Below are 22,842 nucleotides of genomic sequence, written 5' to 3'. Positions count from 1 at the left end.
GAATATTTATATGTACGAAATCGAAACTTTTGTCTACTCTAAAGGAGAGGTGACAGTGACACAACAACCTACCCTTCCGCAAGAAAAAATTGAAAAATTCAGTGCTGAAAGGTGTTATGCAAATGGGGGAAAAGAGAGAGGTGTTTACCCATCTAGACCACCTACTGTGCCCGACAATTTGTCTCTTTTCTTTTCTTTTTTTTCTACAAATCGCTTCCAAGAGAAGGCTTTTTTGTCTTTCGGAAGTTGTTACCTGGAAGAGAAAAAGGGTGCGACATGATTGATTTGAGAAAAGGCGGAAAACTCTGTTGTTCGGATGGAAATGGAAGAAATCATGTTTACTGAAATTGAGTTCAAGAGTCATAAAATCTGAAATTAAGCTAGTGGTACGGTTTTGAGTGGATACTCTAGAGTTTAAGCAGAAAATCCCATGTGATTGTCTAATTATTTTCTCTGCATGATCACTTCAGTGATCCTATCTTATGGACGTTTATTTGAAAAGATTGTGTCATCTATTGAAAAAAAACTGTAAGTCAGCCTACCTGTAACATGAGACTCACATTCCAAAAACTTCACTGAGACGGTATCTCATTTTCCGCATAGAGCAGTCGACTGAGATTCAAATAGTTTTTACAATTAATTACGGTTTCATGAAACATTGAACCAGTTCATCAAATTGATTTCCTATTGAAGCAGCCCCTAACTTTTCTGCATATAATTGTTTCTTTTTATCCCACTTCCAATCAGTAACGCGGGAATACTCTCAACCTATTCTGCTTGTTTCCATCAACCTATTACTCATCTCTATTTGCAACTCTTTGTTTTTTTGGTCTATTTAGAAAAGGCAATGGTAGAAAAAGGGGAAACAAAACATGGATCTTTTGATTCCTTTCTTGCTGTTGACTGGTTATACTAATGCCGTTTTGTGCTAGAAAAAGGAGTTTTTCAAGTTGTTCAATTTTTGAGAGAAAATACAAAAACCGATTCGAAAAGTGTTTCTCGAAAATCTTCAATTTGTTTCTATTTTTAACATCTTTTCGTATTATTTTTCAATTCTCAAAAATTCACATCATCACATTCTTCTTCTTCTTTCATTTTTTCGTATCATGAGACCCTCTGGTTCCCTTGGCTCCATTCTTCAAGTAAGTGCTCCCTCCGATCCATCATCAAAAATTTCTCCCCGAACGTTTTTTTATCCATTTTTTCGATCTCTCTCCAGAAGCAAAAAGTGGGCGGATGCAAGAAAATGGGTGGCCACTGAGTCTCGTTTTTCAAACAGAAAACTCTTTTCTCTTTCCCGTTCCAACTCGACTCCGCCCACTCGTTGACATGAGAGAAAAAGGGCGGGACGGAAGAGAGAAAGGGATGGGCCTCTCTTGCGCATCTCTTTGGTCCCTTATCTCTTTGTTTTTGTAGTACTATTGAGGGGGAAGGACCACTTGTTGATATACTTTGACTTTTTTTACTGTTTCTGAATACTTTCATATTTTTCGATAACTGATTGTAACAATAGTACATGCAGTTTTGGAGTATTTCTCTGCTTCAATACCAATTTATTATTCAAAAACATTTATTCTTCCGTTGAAAAGGCTTTTTCTGACCGCTGATTTAATTTTTTTATGTTCCAAGCTTCTTGACACCAAATTCCAAACTTTTGCAAATTGCTCCTGGAGATTCAGAGACTTCCATTGTTGATAAGGTACTGATTGTGAGAACTTTTACTCCAACGATTATCTGTTTCAGAAATTGTAGATACCTAGAAAATAATTTCAAGCCTCAATAACGATATAAATCAATTTTGATCATTTATTGAATTAATTGAATCTCATCAATTCTGGCTTTTTACTCAATCGTTATCTGCAAATCTTCGTAGTCATAATTGCCCGAATCTCTTACCTGCTGAAGCTGATAGTAAATTTGTTCGAAATCTCATGTTTGGATTCTGTTCTGAGACAGGCTAAGCTTCACAATTTATTATTTTCGTATAATGTCCCATCTGTTTTTTTTTGTTAGAAAAGTACAGGCTCCAGTAATTGTACACTTTATCAATTTAAAACTTGTTATGAATTAATTATTTCTGATTAACTTCTCAGAAAATGTAGAACAAATCATATTTGAAGCTTCTGATAGCAATCCAACCCAACCCTTTTCTTCTGAATCACTTTCCCCTCCCAATTGCACTTTCTGCCTGAACTCATTTGACCCCAATCAAATTCTTGTTCTTTTATGTAATCTGTTCATTGCGCAACTCACTCTAACTATAACTAATAACCCATTTTCCCTTTCATTCAGCCTTTTTGACTTCCAAAAAACTGTACCGCCCTTTCACTCTCTCTTTCTAATATCAAATGAAATCTGAGATGCTCTCTCTTGAAGAGAGACTGCTCCACAGCTGTGTCACCGCTTTCTCTTTCCATGACCGATTATCGTCCTTTTCGCTTTTCGCAACAGAATCTCTCACCTTTTCTCCTCGTTTTTCTTTTGACTGGTCCCGTCCTTTTTTCTCTAATTAGTCATTCACATTTTCTATTCGGAAACCGCCGGAAGCCTCCTTTTTTTCTATAGAAACCGAGCAGAAAAGTCACACATCCATTCGGTGACTTTTTTGGAGAAAGTTCACTGTTTTACGATTCTGCTATATTTTCGAAAGGCTCTCAAAACCTATTAGAACATTTTTGATGAAGATCAGATCATTTGAAAAAAAGTAGCAAAAACCAGTTTTCAATGCTTCGAACCATCATTATTTGTATTTATACATTCAAAATAATATCTTGTTTAAACCAAAATTACAATCAGGACCCACCAACTCACCGAACTTAGCCCAGCCTTGTTTCTCTTTCAAATTCGAATTTTAATCTGTTCTTATCTCAAAATCAATCATCTTTTTTTCAGTAATGGACGAAATCACAATCACATCACAACCAAAATCCGGTTATGTAATTCGAAACAAGCCCCTGAATCTTCAATGTCGAGCCAATCACGCCACCAAAATTCGCTTCAAATGTAGCTCGAAATGGGTGAGTCTTTGAGAGTTTGTCTATTTGATTTTATTGAGTTAACCCGAATTTACTTCTCGTTTCCTTCCTCCAACCAATCCCGATAGTTGTTTTACTACGGGATATGGTAGCTCTCTGATTTCGTAACTTTTCCCCTTTTTTCCATCTAAACATTCTGTAAAATGTGTCCCCAAAGATTGAGGACCTCCTATTGGAATGACTAAGCGTGCCGCCAAAAGTCAAAAAGTCATCGCTTTTTGTGTTTGCCCATCCCTCCCCTTCGGTTTATCTTTATCACCTTTCCGCACATATTAGTCTAATTCTTTTCCCTTTCCTTACAATAATATTTGATTTGAAGATTATGTAAATCGACCCATCGATAGAAAACTTCATTTCCTGTTCACTCATTTCGGAAGGTAGTTCATTTCAAAAGAGATAGTAAAAAGCGGAAAAAGAAGAAGAAAGATAGAGAAAGACTCTCCTCGGGTAATGAACATTTTATGATGAGTAGAAAAGAAAGGAACGAAATGAAAAGGTTTATGACAAACGGGCGCAGCGGTCAGGTAGGCAGACTGAATTGAAGGGCGAAGTTAGAAAATCAGTTGACTGGAGGGAAATTAGGAAATATGTAGGAGACGTATTCAGATGAATTTAAAATTGTTACTGTTGCAAGAGTTTGATTAAATAGGGGAGTTTGATATGAATCTGATGGACGACTGCTATTATGAATTCATTTTTTCACTATTATGAATTCATTTTTTTCTATGCATGAGAAGACCGCGCCGCACACATGCGGCGACCACGCCAACTCCCATTTTAACGCTGCGTTCCATTTTTGAACACTGTCGCAAAAAATGGGCGTGGCCGCCGCGTGTGTGCGGCGCGGTCTTCTCATGCACAGAAAAAATTGAATTCATAATACTACTTTTAAAAACTCCAAAAAAGACTTTGGAAGATAAAGAAATATGAAAAATGCAGTTCCAACGAAGTTATTAGTTTTAGGTTCGTGACAATGATTTAGCTCCAAGCAATGGTAGATCAGTGCAGACCGAAAATTTCTTTGTTCAGTGGAATCAGAAATTCTAACTTTCACAGTTGAATTCGGTCTCAACTTTTGTAATCTCTATTTTCTATAAGTCCCTCTGTTTGCATCTGGTTCAGGATTTATGACCATTCCATTTCTAGAAAAACAATAACTTTAAAAAAGTTTTTATCGCATCCTGTTGATTTTCACTCACCCACTTTCACTTTTTTCCGTTTTAAAGTTCTCAAAACTTTCCCGGTTCACTGCAAATCTGTTCCCATCGGTCACGAGCCGACACGAACCCCATTCCATTAGATTACAAGTACATCCAGCCTATGGAGCATCTTTTTGTGTCCTCTCTCCGACAAATCTTCTCCTACATTATAAATGTGTTTTGTCACTTCAATCAACACATATATACACTTTCGATCATTTTCATCTGGAGTCATCTCTCTCTCTAAACACATCTGGAAACTGTTTACACTTTCGAAGCAACAAAAACGTGTGCAAAGTGTCAAGAATATGTATACAAACCACCTCGGTGTGTGTCCATTCAATGCAACATGTGTTCCAGGAAGAACTGGAAGAAAGAAGAGGGAAAAGATGAATGAGAAGGCCTTGGATAGGTGAATTAAAGGAGAGAATAGGCTCAGTGGATCATGAAAAACACTTGAGAAAGGGCTGAGACTTTTTGGGGTGCCGCGTATTCTTTTACTGAATATGGCTGTTGAGGCAAACAGTCAATAAGAAAAAATGTATAGGTAGTTTGATTTTTATTCAATTGAGTTGTGTTTTACATGAATTTATTTCACTGCATTGAATCCGTGACCACTGAAAAGAAGAATATCCGACATTTTTTAAAGTATTGCTATGAAACGGTAAAATTTTAACAAGCTCCAAATTTCTTGAATATCCTCTGTAGAGCTCAACTACTCTTGTTTTATATAACATTACCTACAAACTTTCTCCGTTTTTGATTTGATTTGAAAATACTGCTTGAAACCGTTTTAGGAGAGCAACCGTATATCTAAATGTGATTTTGATAGATAAATATTATATTTTCTCTCTCTGGAGAGTATGATTAGATAAATACTTTTTTCAACTACTAGTTTCTTGAATCTTCATATCGAGTGTAACTGTGTTTTGAAATCATAAAAGTTGGTTCATCATTTCTAGATGCAAATATTTTTCGCACATAGAAAGCTTCTTCGAATTTTTCACTGTTTCATAAAACTTTCAAGAATAATGTTTCCATGAATGAACGATGGGGAATTTGTTCTATCTCCATATTCACATTCGATTAGTCATGCTAACCTGTGGCTTTTATTTCAAGTCAAAAATTATATGATTGTCTTGTCTCGAACTATTTTTTAACTCACTCAAACTAATGTCAATCAGAAACTGAAACACCTATCGTTCCCTTATCCCTGTTCTCTCATTTCTGTATATTTCCATGTAATGATTATGCGGGTATTATTGTCAAATGATCTACTCATCTCTTTCCATCTCTTTCTCTCCATACTTTGTCGATGATTATGTTGATGACCTGTCTCTGTTTCTCTTCCTCTGATTCTCCTGTCCCATCCAATTCATTTCTTGTGTCCGTTCAGATAGAAACAGAGAGAAAGACAAGCGATTTGCATACGAACAATACTCAACGGGAGATTCTTCATTTCCTTTCATTTTCACCTCCCTTTTTGAGTTTTTCATTCGAAAAGTTGAATGTAACAGAGAAAAGAAGAGATTATTAGGTTGAGATGATACGGTTCACAAGATTTTTGGGTCGTTTGGGTATTCGAGGGATGAATGGGATGGAGATTACTGTTTCATATACAGGACTTCAAAAATTGGGATGATCAGAAGATTCAATTTTGAAAGATTCAATTTTGAGATAGAAAAATACCATTTGTCACAACTTATAACAAAAACTCGTTCCCATTAAAATCACTGTTTTCATTCCATTCCTCTTAAAATTTCACAAATTTTTGTAATATAAGACACATTAATCAACAAAAAAACCCCCCATGAAAAATCCGCGTCCGTTTCAAATTTTTGGACTCATCACTCTAAAAGCTCAGTCTTCATCCCCTCCCGAAACCAGTGAACCAATCCTAATTGTGTCAATTTCTTCTCTGACCCCTCCCCCCCCCTTCCCCTATCCCAATACCTCTTTTTCCATGTCCTTTCCCTCTATTTCTATATTTCTCAAATTCCCATCTACATGTATTTTTTCAAAATTAGTCATATACCGTTTTCTATCACTTAGTCACTGTTTACCCAATTAGTAATCTGTTCACAACGGGAGTTGAGTAGACACCAACCCTGAATTCCTTGAGGTTTCATTCTTCATTGCTCTCCAATTCGGCATTCATACACCTCATAAATCAAAGTGAAATGAGTCGGGAATTCGGATTGGCTCTTTGCTTTTTCTCTTGTGCTCAACCTTTTTTTCTGTGCTCGTAGTTCTGATGATGTATCGCTTTTTTCTTTGAAGAATGGAGGGTGGATTGGGTTATGTTTTTGGGCTGAGTTGTAGAGTTATTACTTTTTAAAAGATTTATTTTAGAGATGACTCCGGGTTTTTGATATTGAATGGCTTTTACATAGAACTACCGCTCGAATCTTCTGAAATTAAACTGAAAAAGATTCTATGTAAGACAAATCCGAAGAACATATAAACTTCTTTCAATACATTTTTCTCAAGTCTAGATTTTTTAAGCCTTTCACGATACAGGGAAAAATATTTTTGCTATTCTCTTTCTTCCTTTCTTTCTGGTCATTTTTTAATATTTCTTGCTTTATTGTTTATCAAATTCTTTATTGCCCTTTCACCGAACTCTGAAAGTCAGTAATCAGAACTGTGTTCAATCCGTCGTTACGATGAACTAATTCATATCTCTTATCAATTTCTCAAAAATATTCTCCCCGATTTCCCATTTCTCTGCCATCTTTTTACAAATAAAAACACACATGGACGATTTGAAAGGAGCAAGAAAATAAAAAGGAAACCTTATAATTATCCTTCGCCGACCACTCCCTCAACTAGAACCAGAAGCAAAACTAAAACAAAACATACTAAAAACTAAACATTCCGTTTTACTATTCCTCATTCCCATTTCTGGTTTCTTCTCTAAATATTCAAATTTGCAGATCGACGACTCTCGAATAGAAAAGCTCATCGGAACTGACTCGACATCTGGAGTTGGATTCGTTGAAGCATCTGTTGATATTTCTCGAATCGACGTCGACACTTCTGCACACATTGACGCATTCCAGTGTCAGTGTTACGCTTCTGGAGACGACGATCAGGACGTTGTGGCTTCTGACGTGGCGACAGTTCATCTCGCATGTGAGTTTTATGTTGAATTTGGGATTAATCCATACTTCGGAGTAGCTTTAGGAACTGAACAAGGTGTTTGTTGAGAATCTGAAACAGTGAATTTTTTGAGAATTGAGTTGCTCTTTGTAATCAAATATTTAGTGCAATTGATTTTGAAACCTGTTGGCTAGCATTCTTTAGAATTTTCAATCCACACTCAAAATTTTCATTTTTCTCCCTAAAACATTATATTCTTCTGGTTTGAATCAGTACGACTTCTCAAGTGCTGATAGGTGTGAAACCTGTCTGATTTATGCACAAGTTGACATCTGACCCATCGCTGTCCCATCCTCTCCATATCTCTCGTTAGTACGTTCAAACCTTCTCTATTCTCCTCCTCTTTCCTCTCACCTGATTAATAGCTAAATGTTTGTTGTGAGATGTGTCTGCGTATCTCCGATTCAAATTGTCTATCATCGGCATGCCAACTCTTCTGGTGATTTATCCGAGTACCTGACTGCGCAGGAAGACACCCAAAGAACACCAGTTGGCGTGTCGTCTTTTGTGCATTGAAGCTTCTTTATTTAATTTTTGACTTTCCATTTTCATTTAGGAAATTTGTTCTCTTTTTAGATTTGCGAAAGCTCTTTGTATTGTGGATCGTGCTAATACAGTGTTTGCCTAGTTTATAAATCTAACAAAAATTTCCAATACATTGACTCTACTTGAAACTTTTTCAAACTGTGAATATTCTCGAAAGATATTAAGCCGTTGACAGACTTCAGCCTTTCTCGTTTCAGAAAACTTTCAAAATTTGTCAACCACTTTTGTACTTTCTGCTCTTTCCCCGACCATTTCCTCCAATATTTTTCCTTCTCCTTGTGCCCGTCGCCGAGCTAATTGAATTTTTTTGTACTACATACTACCAACAAGTTTGTCTGCGTCTCTATTCTTATATTTTGTTTCCAAAAAGTGGAAGAATACTGTTCTGAAGTTTTGTATAGCAGACAAAATTGTCCATTACGTTTCTTTTTTCGTTTAGAAATAGTGCCTAGTTGGTATGTTGATGGGTAGAATCACTACCCAAAATGAGATTTTTCTGTTTCTGATAGTTATCTTGTGGGATCAGTAATCTCTATAGGAGCTGGACATGTCAAATTACCCACTGGAATTTTAGTTAGTCTTTTTCTGAAAAATCCTATCACGTTGAAGTTTTCCCTCAAAGATAAGTTTCATTCGTTGACCGTAAACATCACAACTTTTGTAATCACAATAATTTATGTCCTTCCATGTCCGTTTTCTCCGGTCATAAAGCCGCCATGGCCGTGTCAAAAGTTATGAGAAGATAGTAATCATTCTGCCATTCCATTCCATGTTCTCCTCCCTTTTTCGTCTCTCCAAGATGACCCAATGGCCGTATAAAAGATTGCGCAATTGATAAAACAGAGAGGGGAACGGGGGGTCTCCGAGAAGAGATCACACTAGAATTGATGTATCTACTATCTGTGCGCATCTTTACATGCACTTTTCCATTTTCGAAAAGAAATTTGCATACAATTGTGCGGTCGCCAAGAGATTCTCCAGGGGATTCGAAGAAGAAGAAGGACTGAATGGGGATATTCAGAATGTGCTCATCTGTTTAGTATTTACTACTAGAGTTTTTTTTGTTGATCTCTTCATTTAATTTGTTTATAATGAGATTTGTTTAGATTATCTTCCAGATCTCCCGCATATTACTGTGTTTACTTACTCAATGGGAAACTATTTTAGAAGGGGGAAAGGTTAGATGGTGTATCTGGGAACAGGCCACGTTCAAACACAGCGAAAACGTAGTTTTTTTATTTAAAAAAAAGATTTGACATAATCTTGAAACGTTAATTTAAGATGCTTGGACTTTTTTTCAGTTTGCATAATAATTTTTGAAAAATTCATTCGATTTTAAAACGCTACCGAAAGCTCTGGAACCTAGAAACTCCTTTTTTCATTCTTCTCAGTAAGGCGGACCTAATCAAGCCTATTTTGCATTTGGATGGACAATGAACATGTTCTAAATTTTCACCAAATTTTGAAGTCAACTCTCTCAAAATGACATTTTTTCTCCACAAATTTCTCTGCAAATCTCTAAATTTGTGAATTAGATCAAGAAGTGATTGGGAATAACAGCTTATCTAACAGAAAACTGACTCTTCCATTGTTGAAGACAGCACATTGAAACCGTAACTTTTTTCAAAAAGTTTATATTTGAAAACTTGCTCCCCTAGCCTAAAAACTTTGCCACCTCATCATGACCTATCCATATTTGCTACCATTTTTGTTACTATTTACCCACCCCATTAATTGCTCGTTTCTCTGTCGATCATATCTGACATTCCCTCTATTTTCCCATGTCAACTGTTTTGTTTTCTCTTGAGAGGTGTCCTCTTCTCCTCCTCCTAAAACTTTATGACAGGTAGCATGTGCATTTATCCTCCTGAATACAAGAAGTGTCTTGATTCATCTAAATGTTTTGGTAATAACCTCTCCTCCTCCTTCCTGACCGTGTCCTTTTTCTCTCTCTTCCTCTCATTTGCCCGCCCACTCTACTCCACTCATCTCCACCACAATGACACCCAGACACCAACGGTGGCGGTATTCTTCACGCCTCTTTTGTTTCTCTTTTTGTGGATCGTTTTTTGGATGAAAGAGTACAGGTGTTGTTCTTCGGCATTTCCTTTTAGCAGTTTTTTGTTGAAGTTTGGTTTTGTAGGTTTTCCTTTTGGAGGTAGCCGCCCAGTGGGTGGCCGTTAAGGTGGTTATGATTTGTTTTAAGAATGTCATTCGTAGTGAGAGCATCGTTATCCCGCTTCTGATCTTTGCATGAGAATATTATTTACAGTTGTCGGTCTTTTTTTGAGTGATCGGCTTTGATATCGAGTCTTCCTTGAATCCGTATCAAAGAAAAATTGAGGTACTCATTTTATTCTCACATAAACTTTTCTTTTGTTTAAAATGTAAAACAACTAATATATTAATGAATCAAACAAAGACTGATAAATAAGTAATTTCTGAAATAGTAATAAAAATCACCTCAAAAAAATGTTTAAAAAAGTTAAATAACGCTGCCATGAGATATTCGAAAAACTATCGAGTACCTATCATCACTCGAACTCTCAAATAGGAGTTTTGAAATAGACACCGAAACTTTTGATTCTACTTTCATTCCGAACTCTCTCACACAATTTCCATAATCCCCTTCTCTTCTTGGTCTCCTCCCACTTTTTCTCCTCTTCTTCACATTATTTTCCATCCGAATTTAGCCTACGTTCCAAATGACTTTTGCCTTCTTTTCCATGATACTTTCATTTCGAACACACGGCAGACGCCAGTGGAAGAAGAAGAAGCTCAAGTTACTTTTCCTTCTTCAGGGGAAGAAGTCAAAACGAACAAATATAGTACTCTCGGGTGGGGTGTTCAATATTCAATGAACATGCATCTTGTTTCTCGGCGCAAGTGTTTGACACATATGTCCATCCGTTTTGGTTATTATTATGCATTGTAATTTCCGTCGTCAGGGAGCATCTCGGGCCTTTTTGGCTCTTCGGAGGGTATATTTATTTCAAATGAATCTATATGATATGTGTGTTTATACCGCTTTTAGGCTTACCTTTTCTCTCCAAAAAGAGCCGCCTCCCTCCCTATTTGCCTCCATATCGGACCCTTCCTTCCTCTTTTCCTGGTTAAGGTTAGGTTGATACAGCAGCCTCTCCTATTCGTACTCTATGACATGATAAGTCAACAAATATGTTTTGTGGTGACACCAGCTAGTACCACCAAAACGTAATAGAGAGAGCAGTTACATATTTGAATAGTCCCATTCACACCATAGTCTTTCTATCCAAAAGTTGTGTATCTATTATGTAATAATGATAACGGGTCAACTCACTGTTTCAAGGAAATCATAAAACTTGTATTGGTAGATAAGGGTCACTAACTAAGATGTCTTCGTGGAAAATTTCAGAGTAAATATTTAGTCCATTACTGATGAGACCATTATAGCTAATAATTTTCCTGACTCAACTTAATTTCTTGAAACAGTAACTTAATCTTTCCATGTTTTCCAAATCCACCCTTGAACATATATTTCAATTTATGAATGTCATTGTATTCCTTCCGCAAGTGTAAGTGTTGCCAATTACCCACACTTCCTTCTGAATCCAACCTATTCTTCTTATTGTTTGAACTCACCACCATACACACTTTGTCGCCTTATTTGTCTATTGGTGACGGAAATTCGCGATTCGGATTCACTTCATGAAATGGGTGGAAAAGTTAGGAAATTTGAGAATTCATGAGTGAAAAAATGGGTAAAGTTTTACTTTTAAGGATTTCATTTACAATTGGAATGTAAGCTTCTAGATATTGAATTCCTCCACTGTTGCAAATTATTAAACATTAATCTTGGTTAGCCGAGCAACGAAGTCTCAAAAACAGTTCCAAATTTTCCTGGTTCTTCTTCAACTAGTATTTTACTGTTTCATATTAATTATATATTCGCTAACTTCAGAAAACCCGCTGGTCTACTCAAAATTTCTGGCCTATTAAAATAGTTGAAGCCCTTGTTTCCTGTTCAAAAAATAATTAATGCCTACGAATCGACAGGTGCAGATAAATGGGCTTCTGAATATCTATCAACATTCTAATTACCCACCTTCTTATCCTAATCTCCCTATTCGTTTTTTTTTGTGGTTTCACAAGTTTTGTACCTTAAATACCGGATGCTATCTGATATTAGAAAACGACTGAGTTACCCAACACCAATTTCCGTTGCAACGTCATATCCATTCCCATATGTTCCCATACAAAGAAAAGAAAAAAGAGATTTTAATCTACCTAACAACCGTACCCACGTCATTACCACCATCATCATCGCTCACCCACCCTCACCCACAACTCGGTAATCCGTTTTATCTAGATTGTTGAATGTTCCGGACTCTATGAATGTTGCGTAACTCTGTCTGTCAACAATTAGACTTTCTTAGTACCCCCAACCAACAAGTCTAACGAGGTCTTCTCCCAAAGAAACCACTTCAAAACCTTGAATGCTCAACCCAATCAGGCCCGATTTCTGTGATGCTTTTTGAAAAGGGACGGACTTTATGTTGTATAGCTAGAATTAAATTGAATATTTGGGAACGAAGGGGGAACGGGGACCTGAAAATGATTGTTTCGTTTAAATTCTTCCTTATCTTTTCCCTTATCAATCATTATCACACTTGGTGAGGTTCTATTTTTCAGATATGAGGAAGCACTTTCTCAAATTACCCGTCGCTCAACGGGTACAAGAAGGAACGACACTTCAACTTCCCTGCCAGGCTCCAGAATCTGATCCGAAAGCAGAGGTAAGCAATTTCACGTTTTTATTTTCTCTTGTTTCAAAATCAAAACCTTCCACATGTTTCTACTACAACTAGCAGGTGTGCGGGAAAAGTGAAATCTGAGAAACATCTGGTCAAATAGACAATGTAATTTGGAAAAGGGTGGATAGGAAGAGAGTTAATGAGCCAAGTGTCTTGTCTAGAGAATATTATGTAATTCCATTATTCCTCTTCCTCATCCCATGTGACGCAACAAAGTGTGATTATAATTCTTCAAGAGAACATCAATTTACTTGCAGCTCACCTGGTACAAAGATGGTGTCGTTGTTCAAGCAGATGCCAATGTTATCAGAGCATCAGATGGCAGTCTAATTATGTCAGCAGCCAGGTTATCGGACAGTGGAAATTATACATGTGAAGCGACGAATGTCGCCAATTCAAGGAAAACAGATCCAGTGGAAGTTCAGATTTATGGTATGTCGTTCAGTACATTTTCAAAATTCTCCTTGCCGTTTAGTTCTACAAAACCGTTGTAACCAGTTTCCATGATATTTGAAAAGATGTAGTTCCAAAAAGTCTAGCGGCCTTCACACCCCATTTCCCAAACCCATTCCCACTTCACACTTTTCGACTATGAAATTGAGTACCTAACTCTATGTTACATACGTTTTCTTGGGGTCTCTCTCTTTCATATAAAATAGATCATAAAGAGAAGTTGAACAAGAAGTGGAAGCATCCTGAAGACAATGTTATGTAATTGTGACTCCGATTGAGAAAAAAAAGAAAAGAGGGAACGGGTGCAAAACGACCTGAAGGGGCGGCACATCTCAAAAGAGATACTGAAGCAGAAGAACACACCGACACGCTATTACATAAGTTGGTCTGTTTGGCAGATGACTCGTGTCTTCTCTCTTTTTACCTTCTTCTCTTTGTTGTGGAGTCATTGTCACCTTTTATTGAGACTGTTTACTGGATAATATACAATCTAGGAGGGACAGTATATGACTTTTGTTTGTTATGGGAGGTCGAATAGGGGTCCAATGAAATAAAGAATACAAATTTCGGTTTCTCATTACAAAAATCCTTGTTCTTCTAAGATTCTTAAAATATACCAAAATTCAATTTCAGTCGACGGTGGTTGGTCTGAATGGACCCCGTGGATCGGAACGTGTCACGTCGATTGTCCACTTCTCCGTCAACACGCTCATCGAATCCGTGATCCACATGACGTTTTGCCACACCAGAGACGAACAAGAACCTGTAATAATCCGGCACCTCTAAACGGTGGAGAGTACTGTAAAGGTGAAGAAGAGATGACGAGGAATTGTAAAGTTCCGTGTAAACTTGATGGAGGATGGAGTTCATGGAGTGAATGGAGTGCTTGTTCATCGAGTTGTCATCGATACAGAACGAGAGCATGCACAGTTCCACCACCTATGAATGGAGGAGCACCTTGTTTTGGAGATGATTTAATGACACAAGAGTGTCCAGCACAGTAAGTTCTAGAATCTTTTCACATATATTTTTGGGGAGTTTGATGATTCCATAATTTCAATTTCATGTTTTCAGACTTTGCACAGCCGACACCTCACGAATTGTTATCAGCGACACAGCCGTCTACGGAACAGTTGCTTCAATATTCATCGTCGCCTCCTTCATCCTCGCTATTCTTGCCATGTTTTGTTGTAAACGAGGCGGTGGAAAGAAGAGGAAATCGTCGAAACCTTTGAAAATGACACCTGAGAAAGCTGGTGGTATCTACTATTCTGAACCTCCGGGTGTTCGACGTCTCCTACTGGAACATCAACATGGAACACTTCTAGGAGAGAAGATATCATCTTGTTCTCAATACTTTGAACCACCGCCTCCTCTGCCTCATTCGACTACATTAAGATCTGGAAAAAGTGCATTTAGTGGATATTCATCGACAAGGAATGCCGGATCAAGAGCAGCTTTAATTCAAGAATGCAGTTCGAGTAGTTCAGGATCTGGAGGGAAGCGTACAATACTCAGAACTTCAAGCTCCAATTGCTCGGACGATGATAATTATGCAACTCTTTACGATTATATGGAAGACAAAAGTGTACTTGGATTAGACACTTCTCAGAATATTGTTGCTGCACAAATTGATAGTAATGGAGCGAGATTGTCGTTGTCGAAAAGTGGAGCAAGACTAATAGTCCCTGAGCTGGCAGTTGAAGGAGAGAAAATGATGTATTTGGCAGTGTCGGATACATTGAGTGATCAACCACATCTTCCACGTGAGTCACTGTTTTGTAGAAATAATTGGAAAACACACCACTATGTATGAACATTAAACACATTTTCAATTTTTGTAAATTATATATTTGAAACAGAAAAAATGTATTAACTGTTTTAATTTTTTCAGCAATCGAATCAGCCCTGTCCCCAGTCATCGTTATCGGACAATGCGACGTCTCCATGTCTTCTCATGATAATATTCTCCGCCGTCCCGTTGTTGTCTCATTCCGTCATTGTGCCTCCACATTCCCACGTGATAACTGGCAGTTCACACTGTATGCAGATGAGGGAACTGGTTGGCAAAAGGCTGTAACAATTGGAGAAGAGAACTTGAATACCAATATGTTTGTGCAATTTGAACAACCTGGAAAGAAGAATGATGGATTCGGATGGTGTCACGTGATGACTTACTCTCTGGCGAGACTCATGTTGGCTGGACATCCGAGGAGAAACTCATTGAGTGCTGCGAAGAGAGTTCATCTTGCTGTATTCGGACCAATGGATATGTCAGCTTACCGAAGATCTTTTGAGTTGAGAGTTTATTGTGTTCCGGAGACAGGAGCAGCTATGGAAAGTGTCTGGAAACAAGAAGATGGATCTAGACTTCTTTGTGAATCCAACGATTTCATTCTTAACGAGAAAGGAAATCTCTGCATTTGTATTGAAGACGTCGTTCCCGGATACTCATGTGAAGGACCCGAAGTTGTTGAGATCTCTGAAACCCAACACAGATGGGTTGCTCAAAATGGACTGCACTGCTCTCTAAAATTCCGGCCGAAAGAAACGAATCCTCCACCGTTTTCCACAAGAGTAATTGTCTATCAAAAGGCAAGCTCGACAGAACCAATGGTGATGGAAGTGAGTAATGAGCCAGAATTATATGATGCAACGAGTGAAGAAAGAGAGAAGGGATCAGTTTGTGTCGAGTTCCGTTTGCCTTTTGGAGTGAAGGATGAGTTGGCAAGACTGTTGGATATGCCAAATGAATCACATTCTGATTGGAGAGGATTAGCGAAGAAGCTGCATTATGATCGATACTTACAGGTGAAAATGAAATTTAGTTTTGAAAGAATTAGGAACAATCCAAAAAAAGTTCCTGTGATTTATCAAAGTATTTTGAAACTGTATATGATTGAAGTTAAAGAACATCAGTTGGTAATAAATAATTTTTGAGACTTCATTTCAGTAATCTGCAAGCCTATAATTTATTTTATTCCAGTTCTTTGCCTCATTCCCTGACTGCTCTCCAACTTCTCTCCTCCTGGATCTCTGGGAAGCCTCATGTTCTGGATCTGCTCGTGCCGTGCCAGATCTTCTTCAAACTCTCCGTGTCATGGGACGACCTGATGCTGTTATGATTCTCGAGAGATTTCTGTCAGCATTCCCTCAAATTGTGTCTCCGTAGTTCCAACATTTTAAAAGAAACTCTGTAGATTCTACGTCGTTTTTCTATGGGTATCATCAGTTTCAAGTGACATTTTGTGTCTCTCTATCTATTTTTTTGCTCCATTTTTCTCTAAAACCGGTATCGTTGCCTGCCCCCAATGCCTCCATGATTATGTTCTATGAACTTATTAATCGTCTTGTCTGTAATTATTTTTTGATGTTGATTCTGGTCCATCGGTGTATGTTATATTCGGTCGAATAAATTTGTATTTTTCTTTGAAGAGTTCTTGCGTTATTTAAATTTTTAAATTTTTAAATTTTTAAAACTAGAGTGACTAGAAGTATACATGTTCGCTACACTTTTAGTTCAGTGACTTCAAAAAGAGACCACCCAGAATACTCCGTGGGAGACCACTTGACTTTTCCGAGTGGTTCCAACTCTTCCTCTTCTTCTTCTTCTTCTACCCGTTTTCATCTCTTCTAAACTTCTCTAATTCCAATGGAACGATTGAAATCAAAAGTCGCCGAGAGCAAGTGTGTCGTAACATTTCTCTCTGATTATCTTCGTCTTCTTCACTATTTCTTCCACTAGAAAAGTCGCCTGGGGGATTAGAAGATGTCAAAGAAGAAGAAGAAGACGTCGGTGACTGAAGAGAAGTCCCCGGACCCTAATCAATTCGGAATAAGTGTCTTTCGAAATATTTATTTTTATGGAAATTTTATATTGGGAAGGGTTTGGGTTTGGTTTATGAGGGACCTGTACAGATTCAAAAAGAAACTGAAATTTGACAGAGGACTACGGTAGGAATGCCGAGAGCTGAGACTTTACGGGTAGGGATGCTACCTCAGAGCAGGTGGTATGCCTGACAACTGTAGTCTAATTAAAAAGTATCGATAGTTTTCAGCACTTGCTCACAATTCTTTGCTCTCCCATGGATAGATCCAAACCAACTCAATTCTAATAAAAAACCATTATTCACAGCGAAAGTTTTCAGATCTTTCCCAAACTTCCAGATCTCTCAACTAAAAAAAAGTCCGATGGGATGCAGCTAATAAGAACCGCCGAAATGAAAAATGAAGATTCTGAAAATAAAATAACTCTTTCAAACTGTATCGGGTTTTTCATCTTGTTAACTCAAGATGTTTATCATAACTTCAATCTGTCTCCTCCACTCCAACTCCACTCATTTTTCAATTGAGTCAACTTTTCAGTTTCAAAAACTCATTAATTATGTCAACTGGTTCATTTCTTGTTCCTTCTCATCTTCTTTCTCCCTCTTATCTCAATTTCCAATCGGTCCTCCACTTTGAACACTCATAAATCTTTGTCCCCTCTTGTCAAGAGAGCACACCAAAGATGGCGCAATGAAAGAAGGCATTCCGATAGATGGAACGAAGAGAGAAAATGATGAATTGAGAGTTTAGAAACAAGAAGAAAAAGGAAGAGAAATCAGGAAATTGAAAGAGAGAAATGAGTTTATGAGGAACGAAACAATTGAATAGGGAATTAAAAGTTAGGAATAGGGGAACGGAATCAAGAGGGACTTTTTGAAAGTTTGTAGCCAACTTTATTTGACTTCAGTGATTCATTCATCAAACTTTTGTACTTCATCACTCTTCATATCCTTGTCATCATTTTTCCTGACGAAATTCGCCTCCAAAATCGACAGTGGCTTCTGTTATGACAGCTGAGAAAACATTCATTGTCATCCACTATCCGCTCGTTTTTGTGTTCTTCCCACTTTCATTTCTCAAATAAACTGACAGAAACTAGCCATGAAACTCGTTCCTCTCACCTTTTTATTATTATTTTTATGTGTTTTTGATTCGTGTCTAGCTCAATTGATATCTCAACAAGAGCTCCTTGGAACTCAAGTTCAGGGAAGATATCAATATATTTGTGGGTCTGATCCATATAGATTCTACTCGGAATTTCGTAAGTTCAGGGGGTTTCTTAATGAATTTGAGTTAATTATATTCCAGCCTGCAACATGTATCCAGTTTGTATAAATGGAGGATTCAAAATCAATGTTGGATGCACTGCAGATTATCAATGCACACCTTACAGCTCGAATTCTGTTTGTGTTAGTAAGTGAATTCTTCTGATTTTCGAAACATTCGAAACTCTTTTCATTTGAAAAATCCATTTTATTTCAGACAATTGCTGTTGTACTGTTCCGAGAATTATCGGATCTGGGATTGTCACAACTACACGAAGATTCCTCGACGATTCCGCGTCAATTTTTAATTCTTTTTATGTCATTGTGACTGTCGCAGCTGTTTTATTGTTATGAACTTCCATTTTCGCATTTTAATCATTTAAATATTCCTAAAATTAGATAAACGGGTTACAATATCTCCCTTTTAGCGTTTTGTGGTTTTTCTAGAGCTTTTTTCTGTGAAAAATTATTTTCAGGTTACGGTATTCGCATCAGAGCGCACTTGCAAACTGACGACAACCCAAAAAAATTTCCGACATTTTTCTTCTATTTTCCGATGCTTTGCATTCAATTTCTTTGTCTTTCTTTGCAATTCATTCTTTTCTGAAAACGTAAAAATATGTTTGCTTTTTTACAGAAGTTTGGAAAAAGCGTACACCAAAAGTTGATGGATAAACGTTCGGAAAATTTTGATCTATATCGCCCGGGAAATATCGATTTCTAGCCCTGCTTGCTTATTTCAATGCAGGATTGAACATTTTGTTCATTTGCCTGTGTCGAAATGGGACAAGTCACATATTTTCCGAAGGCAGCTCAAGAAGTTAGCACATTAATCACATTCTACTCGATAATTTTGATGTTGGGCAATGGAATTTTCGATTCATCTGATCCATTCTATGTTCCACGTTTGTTCCTTCAATTTGCGTTCGCAAGCAGTTGCGTGTTCACATTTTTCAAATCATTGATGGTGTGTCATGACAAGATTCGAAAAACTGGAAACCGGGAGAAATACAGAAGAGATTATCTGACTGGATGTTTCGGAATGATTCTTGCCATCTACACCGCATTCATTTACATGTGTTACAATCAATTTCAGCTTCTGGTGAGTTTTATTTTTTAATTAAAGAATGATTTCATATTTCAGACGTCATCATTCCTCTTCTTTGCATGCAACTACATTTCCATCTTGTTTTACTTAACGTTCATTCGAGATTGCGAATCGAAATGTAGAGTGAGACCAGTGAAAGGACATCTCATTGCGATGATCGCTTTATTCCATGTTATTGGACTGATTACGACTTACAACTTGCTCATTTTACGTGGTTTCCCACACTATGGAGGAGTTCTTCTCGCAATCCAAGTGATGTATTCATTCGAGCTGACTCTCCTTATTCCAACTTTTTTTGCTGTTTTGATGAATCGCATTGAAATTCCTATCAAAAGCACAGTTATCAAAACAGGAGAAGTGGGAACAATGCGTGAATTGAGGTCATTCGACGGAGATGGAGTCAGCTATACATCAGTCGATGAGACCGGAGAATCCGCGTTGATGTGAGTTTCAAAGAAGTTTGATGGCCGTAAAAGTCATGAAAATGCGAATCGCGAAGCGTCAGTGCTATGAAAAACTGAAAAAATCTAAGTCGTTCTTCTCAATCAGTTTCTTTTGTTTTGTATAGCCACTGAATCAGAACAGTGACAACCTGTTGCACGCGAGAACAGTTTTTTTGTTGTCAATGTTATTTTTTTTTTCAGGTCGGAAACAGGTGCAGAGTGTGAAATCTGTATGGTGAAATACGATAGAGCAGTCGAGAAGCACACTCCTCGAATTCTGATCAAATGCGGACACACAATGTGCCAAGGTTGCATCGGAAATTTATTAGAATACAACAGTCATCAAGACGTTTGCTGTCCATTCTGCCAACAAGTCACTGTTGTGAACGGTATGTTGAATGTCGAATAATAGATTTTTACTGTTACAATTTTCAGGAGGTTCCGCCAGCTATCTTCCGAAAAATTACGGAATGCTGAAGTTAATTCGTTAATGACGACGAATACATGCACCGAGACTTCAAATATTAGACTTTTGTCACCGGCGGGTTGAGAATAACATTAAATTCCTCTTTTATCGCTTTCTTCTTTGAGAAACACGTTCCGGGAAGCTTCTCCCCAATTATTTTTCACTTTTGAGCATTCTGCTTTAATAAACTTGTACTATTTTATTTTTCTATATCATTGTTATTTCTACTCAGTACATTTTCCGTCTGCCGAAAATACTTTTTTGTTTCTTTCATCTAAATCTCGTCTCAAAAAGCCCGTCTTCAAAGTTCGAGATGACTAAACATATTATTAATTTCACTGTCTCCCAGTCTCCGAAAAAGAACTGCAGGGAAATTTTTTATCCACTCTCATAAAACCAAAATTTTGAAGAAGTTTCAGGTCTACCACTGGATTTCTTCAATGTTTTGCTAAAAGTTCTAAAAATCAAAAAAAATTAGGAAATTTGAAAGTAGATCAAACATTTCCTTGCTGTTCTTTTTCGGAGACTGGGAGACAGTGCATTTAAAAAATTAAAAAGAGAGTAAACCCACATGCCACTGTTTTACTCAATGATCTTCTTTTTGATCTTCCGAAAGTTTTCAATTTTTGTTTTGCAGGTAGATCAAATTTTTTGAAGGAGTTCCGATGTGTTCTCATTCGAAACGACGTGTTCATTACGTTCTTCTGTTCTCTCTGTTTTTAAAATGGGAGGTCTCCATCTTACTGAAATCTCTCACCACTTTAACTTATTCATAACAATCTCCATCACTCTATTCCTATTCTCATTCGGTGGCTTCGATTTCAAATCGAAATATCACTGGCGTATATTTTATGCGACTCTTTTCACGATTTCATTGATTTCCTGCCTCATTGGAATACTCAAAAGTTGGACGATTTGTCGCAATGACAAAAATCAAGCAGGAGTGCTGGAAAGATGCAAACGAGATTATACGATCGGCAGTGGAAGTCTGCTCCTCTTCGCATGCATCCCCTATTTTGTCATTTGCTACTTTCATTTCAACATTAAGGTAAATGTTCAAAAATCTTCGAGTTGTAAAATTCATATTTCCAGATTGCTCTCTACGTCTTCTTCGTATTCAACATCTCCTCCGTCGTACTCCATTACGCATTCATTTCGAAACTCAAACGTCTGTGTAGACTGAAATACAAACGATCTCATTGTGTCATCGCTACCTGTTTCCATTTGCTCGTTTTGATTTCAATTTTCACGTTCAAAGTGGTTTTTGACAGGCAGATTGCCTTTGTGATCCTCTGCTTTCAACTCACCTTTTTATATGCTCTGATTTTCAACACAATCACATTATGGACGATACTCGGAAATCGCATCGAGCTTATGAATATTGAAATGAGAATCATTGAAAACGGTGAAGCAGGAGATGATCGTACTCCGATGGGCACAAATGTTAGAGAACGGGATTCATCACAGACAGGAGCAGAAAATGTGCATGAAGTCTGTTGCAGTGAAATCGATGAGACTTCTTCAAGAGAAATTGGTACACAGTGAGTGGTTAGACTTTTTTGATAAAAATTTGTGAAAATTCCGAATTTTGATTTATTTCAGAGCGACTTGTTTGAAGTGTGACCTCTGTATGTTGGAATACGACAGAACAATCCAACAACAAACTCCACTCATTCCGACATCGTGTGGACACGTTCTTTGCCACAAATGTATCGATATAATTATGAATCAATACGATCAACAGCATTTTTATTGCCCATTCTGCCAATCTTGTGGTTAATGGTGAGTGGCTCTGCGTTTGTCACTATATGAAAATTATTTTCATTCAGGAGACCTTGCCCAAATTCCACAAAATCACTGCAACTCATTCGTTAAACGAAGATCAAGAAGCTCAAAGCAATTCAAATTCATCAAATATTCTCACAGCGTCACGAATACGCATTTCCAAATATAACATTTATTGCTCTTTTCTAATTACAAATCCTTTACATGTTGACATAGTTTTCTAAAACCGTTCGTGATTTCTTCTAGAATTTTCAATACTTAATAAATGATTCTCCGAATTCTATTCCCACATTCAAACAAAGTCCCCGAAAGAAATCGATGCTCAGTGAGTTTCTTCGTAAACCCAGCTTTCAATCTTTTTCTATGTCCTTGTTCTCCAAATTCGCGTTGTTTGTTACTGACTATCTGGATTGGAGTGCGAGATCTGCATGCTGAATTACGACGGAACAGTCCAGAAACAAACTCCGCGTATTCTGATCAAATGCGGACACGTTGTTGATGGTGAGTTGTGAAAATGAAAGGAAATTTGAATCTGTATAACAAATTACAGGAGGCGATGTCACCAAGTTGCCCAAGAATTACGGAATTCTGAGACTGGTACAGTAAGTAGCAATGGAAATACCAAAGCAATCCGAACAAATATGCATATTGAATCGCCTTCATACATTCCATCCATTCTGATTATATGATTTATTGCTTTTTATCAGTTGTAAAACACACTCTCTGCCATTTTACAAGCTGTTATAGTTTTAATAACCC

The 22,842-nt window shown here is 37.4% G+C and overlaps 4 protein-coding genes across 4 annotated transcripts; all 4 read left to right on the top strand.

Moving 5' to 3' along the window:
• Nucleotides 1–2,894: 2,894 nt before the first annotated feature.
• Nucleotides 2,895–16,360, top strand: GCK72_013564 (uncharacterized protein; the record flags this gene model as incomplete). Its single annotated transcript, XM_003101273.2, has 8 exons — nucleotides 2,895–3,017; nucleotides 7,171–7,369; nucleotides 12,614–12,717; nucleotides 12,993–13,167; nucleotides 13,822–14,188; nucleotides 14,263–14,954; nucleotides 15,083–15,999; nucleotides 16,175–16,360. 8 exons carry the CDS (start codon nucleotides 2,895–2,897, stop codon nucleotides 16,358–16,360), a joined length of 2,763 nt encoding a protein of 920 aa, XP_003101321.2.
• A 1,757-nt stretch (nucleotides 16,361–18,117) lies between these two features.
• Nucleotides 18,118–18,635, top strand: GCK72_013563 (uncharacterized protein; the record flags this gene model as incomplete). The annotated part of the gene is made up of 3 exons (XM_003101349.2): nucleotides 18,118–18,277; nucleotides 18,325–18,429; nucleotides 18,499–18,635. The coding sequence occupies 3 exons, from the start codon at nucleotides 18,118–18,120 to the stop codon at nucleotides 18,633–18,635; spliced, it is 402 nt and encodes a 133-aa protein (XP_003101397.2).
• A 427-nt stretch (nucleotides 18,636–19,062) lies between these two features.
• On the top strand, nucleotides 19,063–20,323 carry GCK72_013562 (uncharacterized protein; the record flags this gene model as incomplete). The annotated part of the gene is made up of 4 exons (XM_003090237.2): nucleotides 19,063–19,383; nucleotides 19,426–19,832; nucleotides 20,034–20,221; nucleotides 20,268–20,323. The coding sequence occupies 4 exons, from the start codon at nucleotides 19,063–19,065 to the stop codon at nucleotides 20,321–20,323; spliced, it is 972 nt and encodes a 323-aa protein (XP_003090285.2).
• Nucleotides 20,324–21,022: 699 nt separating this feature from the next.
• Nucleotides 21,023–22,252, top strand: GCK72_013561 (uncharacterized protein; the record flags this gene model as incomplete). Its single annotated transcript, XM_053729892.1, has 5 exons — nucleotides 21,023–21,346; nucleotides 21,391–21,839; nucleotides 21,901–21,981; nucleotides 22,043–22,080; nucleotides 22,128–22,252. The coding sequence occupies 5 exons, from the start codon at nucleotides 21,023–21,025 to the stop codon at nucleotides 22,250–22,252; spliced, it is 1,017 nt and encodes a 338-aa protein (XP_053584664.1).
• Between the last annotated feature and the right edge of the window lie 590 nt (nucleotides 22,253–22,842).

This window comes from Caenorhabditis remanei, chromosome IV, assembly GCF_010183535.1.
Source record: "Caenorhabditis remanei strain PX506 chromosome IV, whole genome shotgun sequence".
In the NCBI taxonomy this organism is placed as follows: Eukaryota; Metazoa; Nematoda; class Chromadorea; order Rhabditida; family Rhabditidae; genus Caenorhabditis; species Caenorhabditis remanei.
Note: the sequence above shows the minus strand (reverse complement) of the source record. Positions and strands in the feature narration are given on the sequence as shown.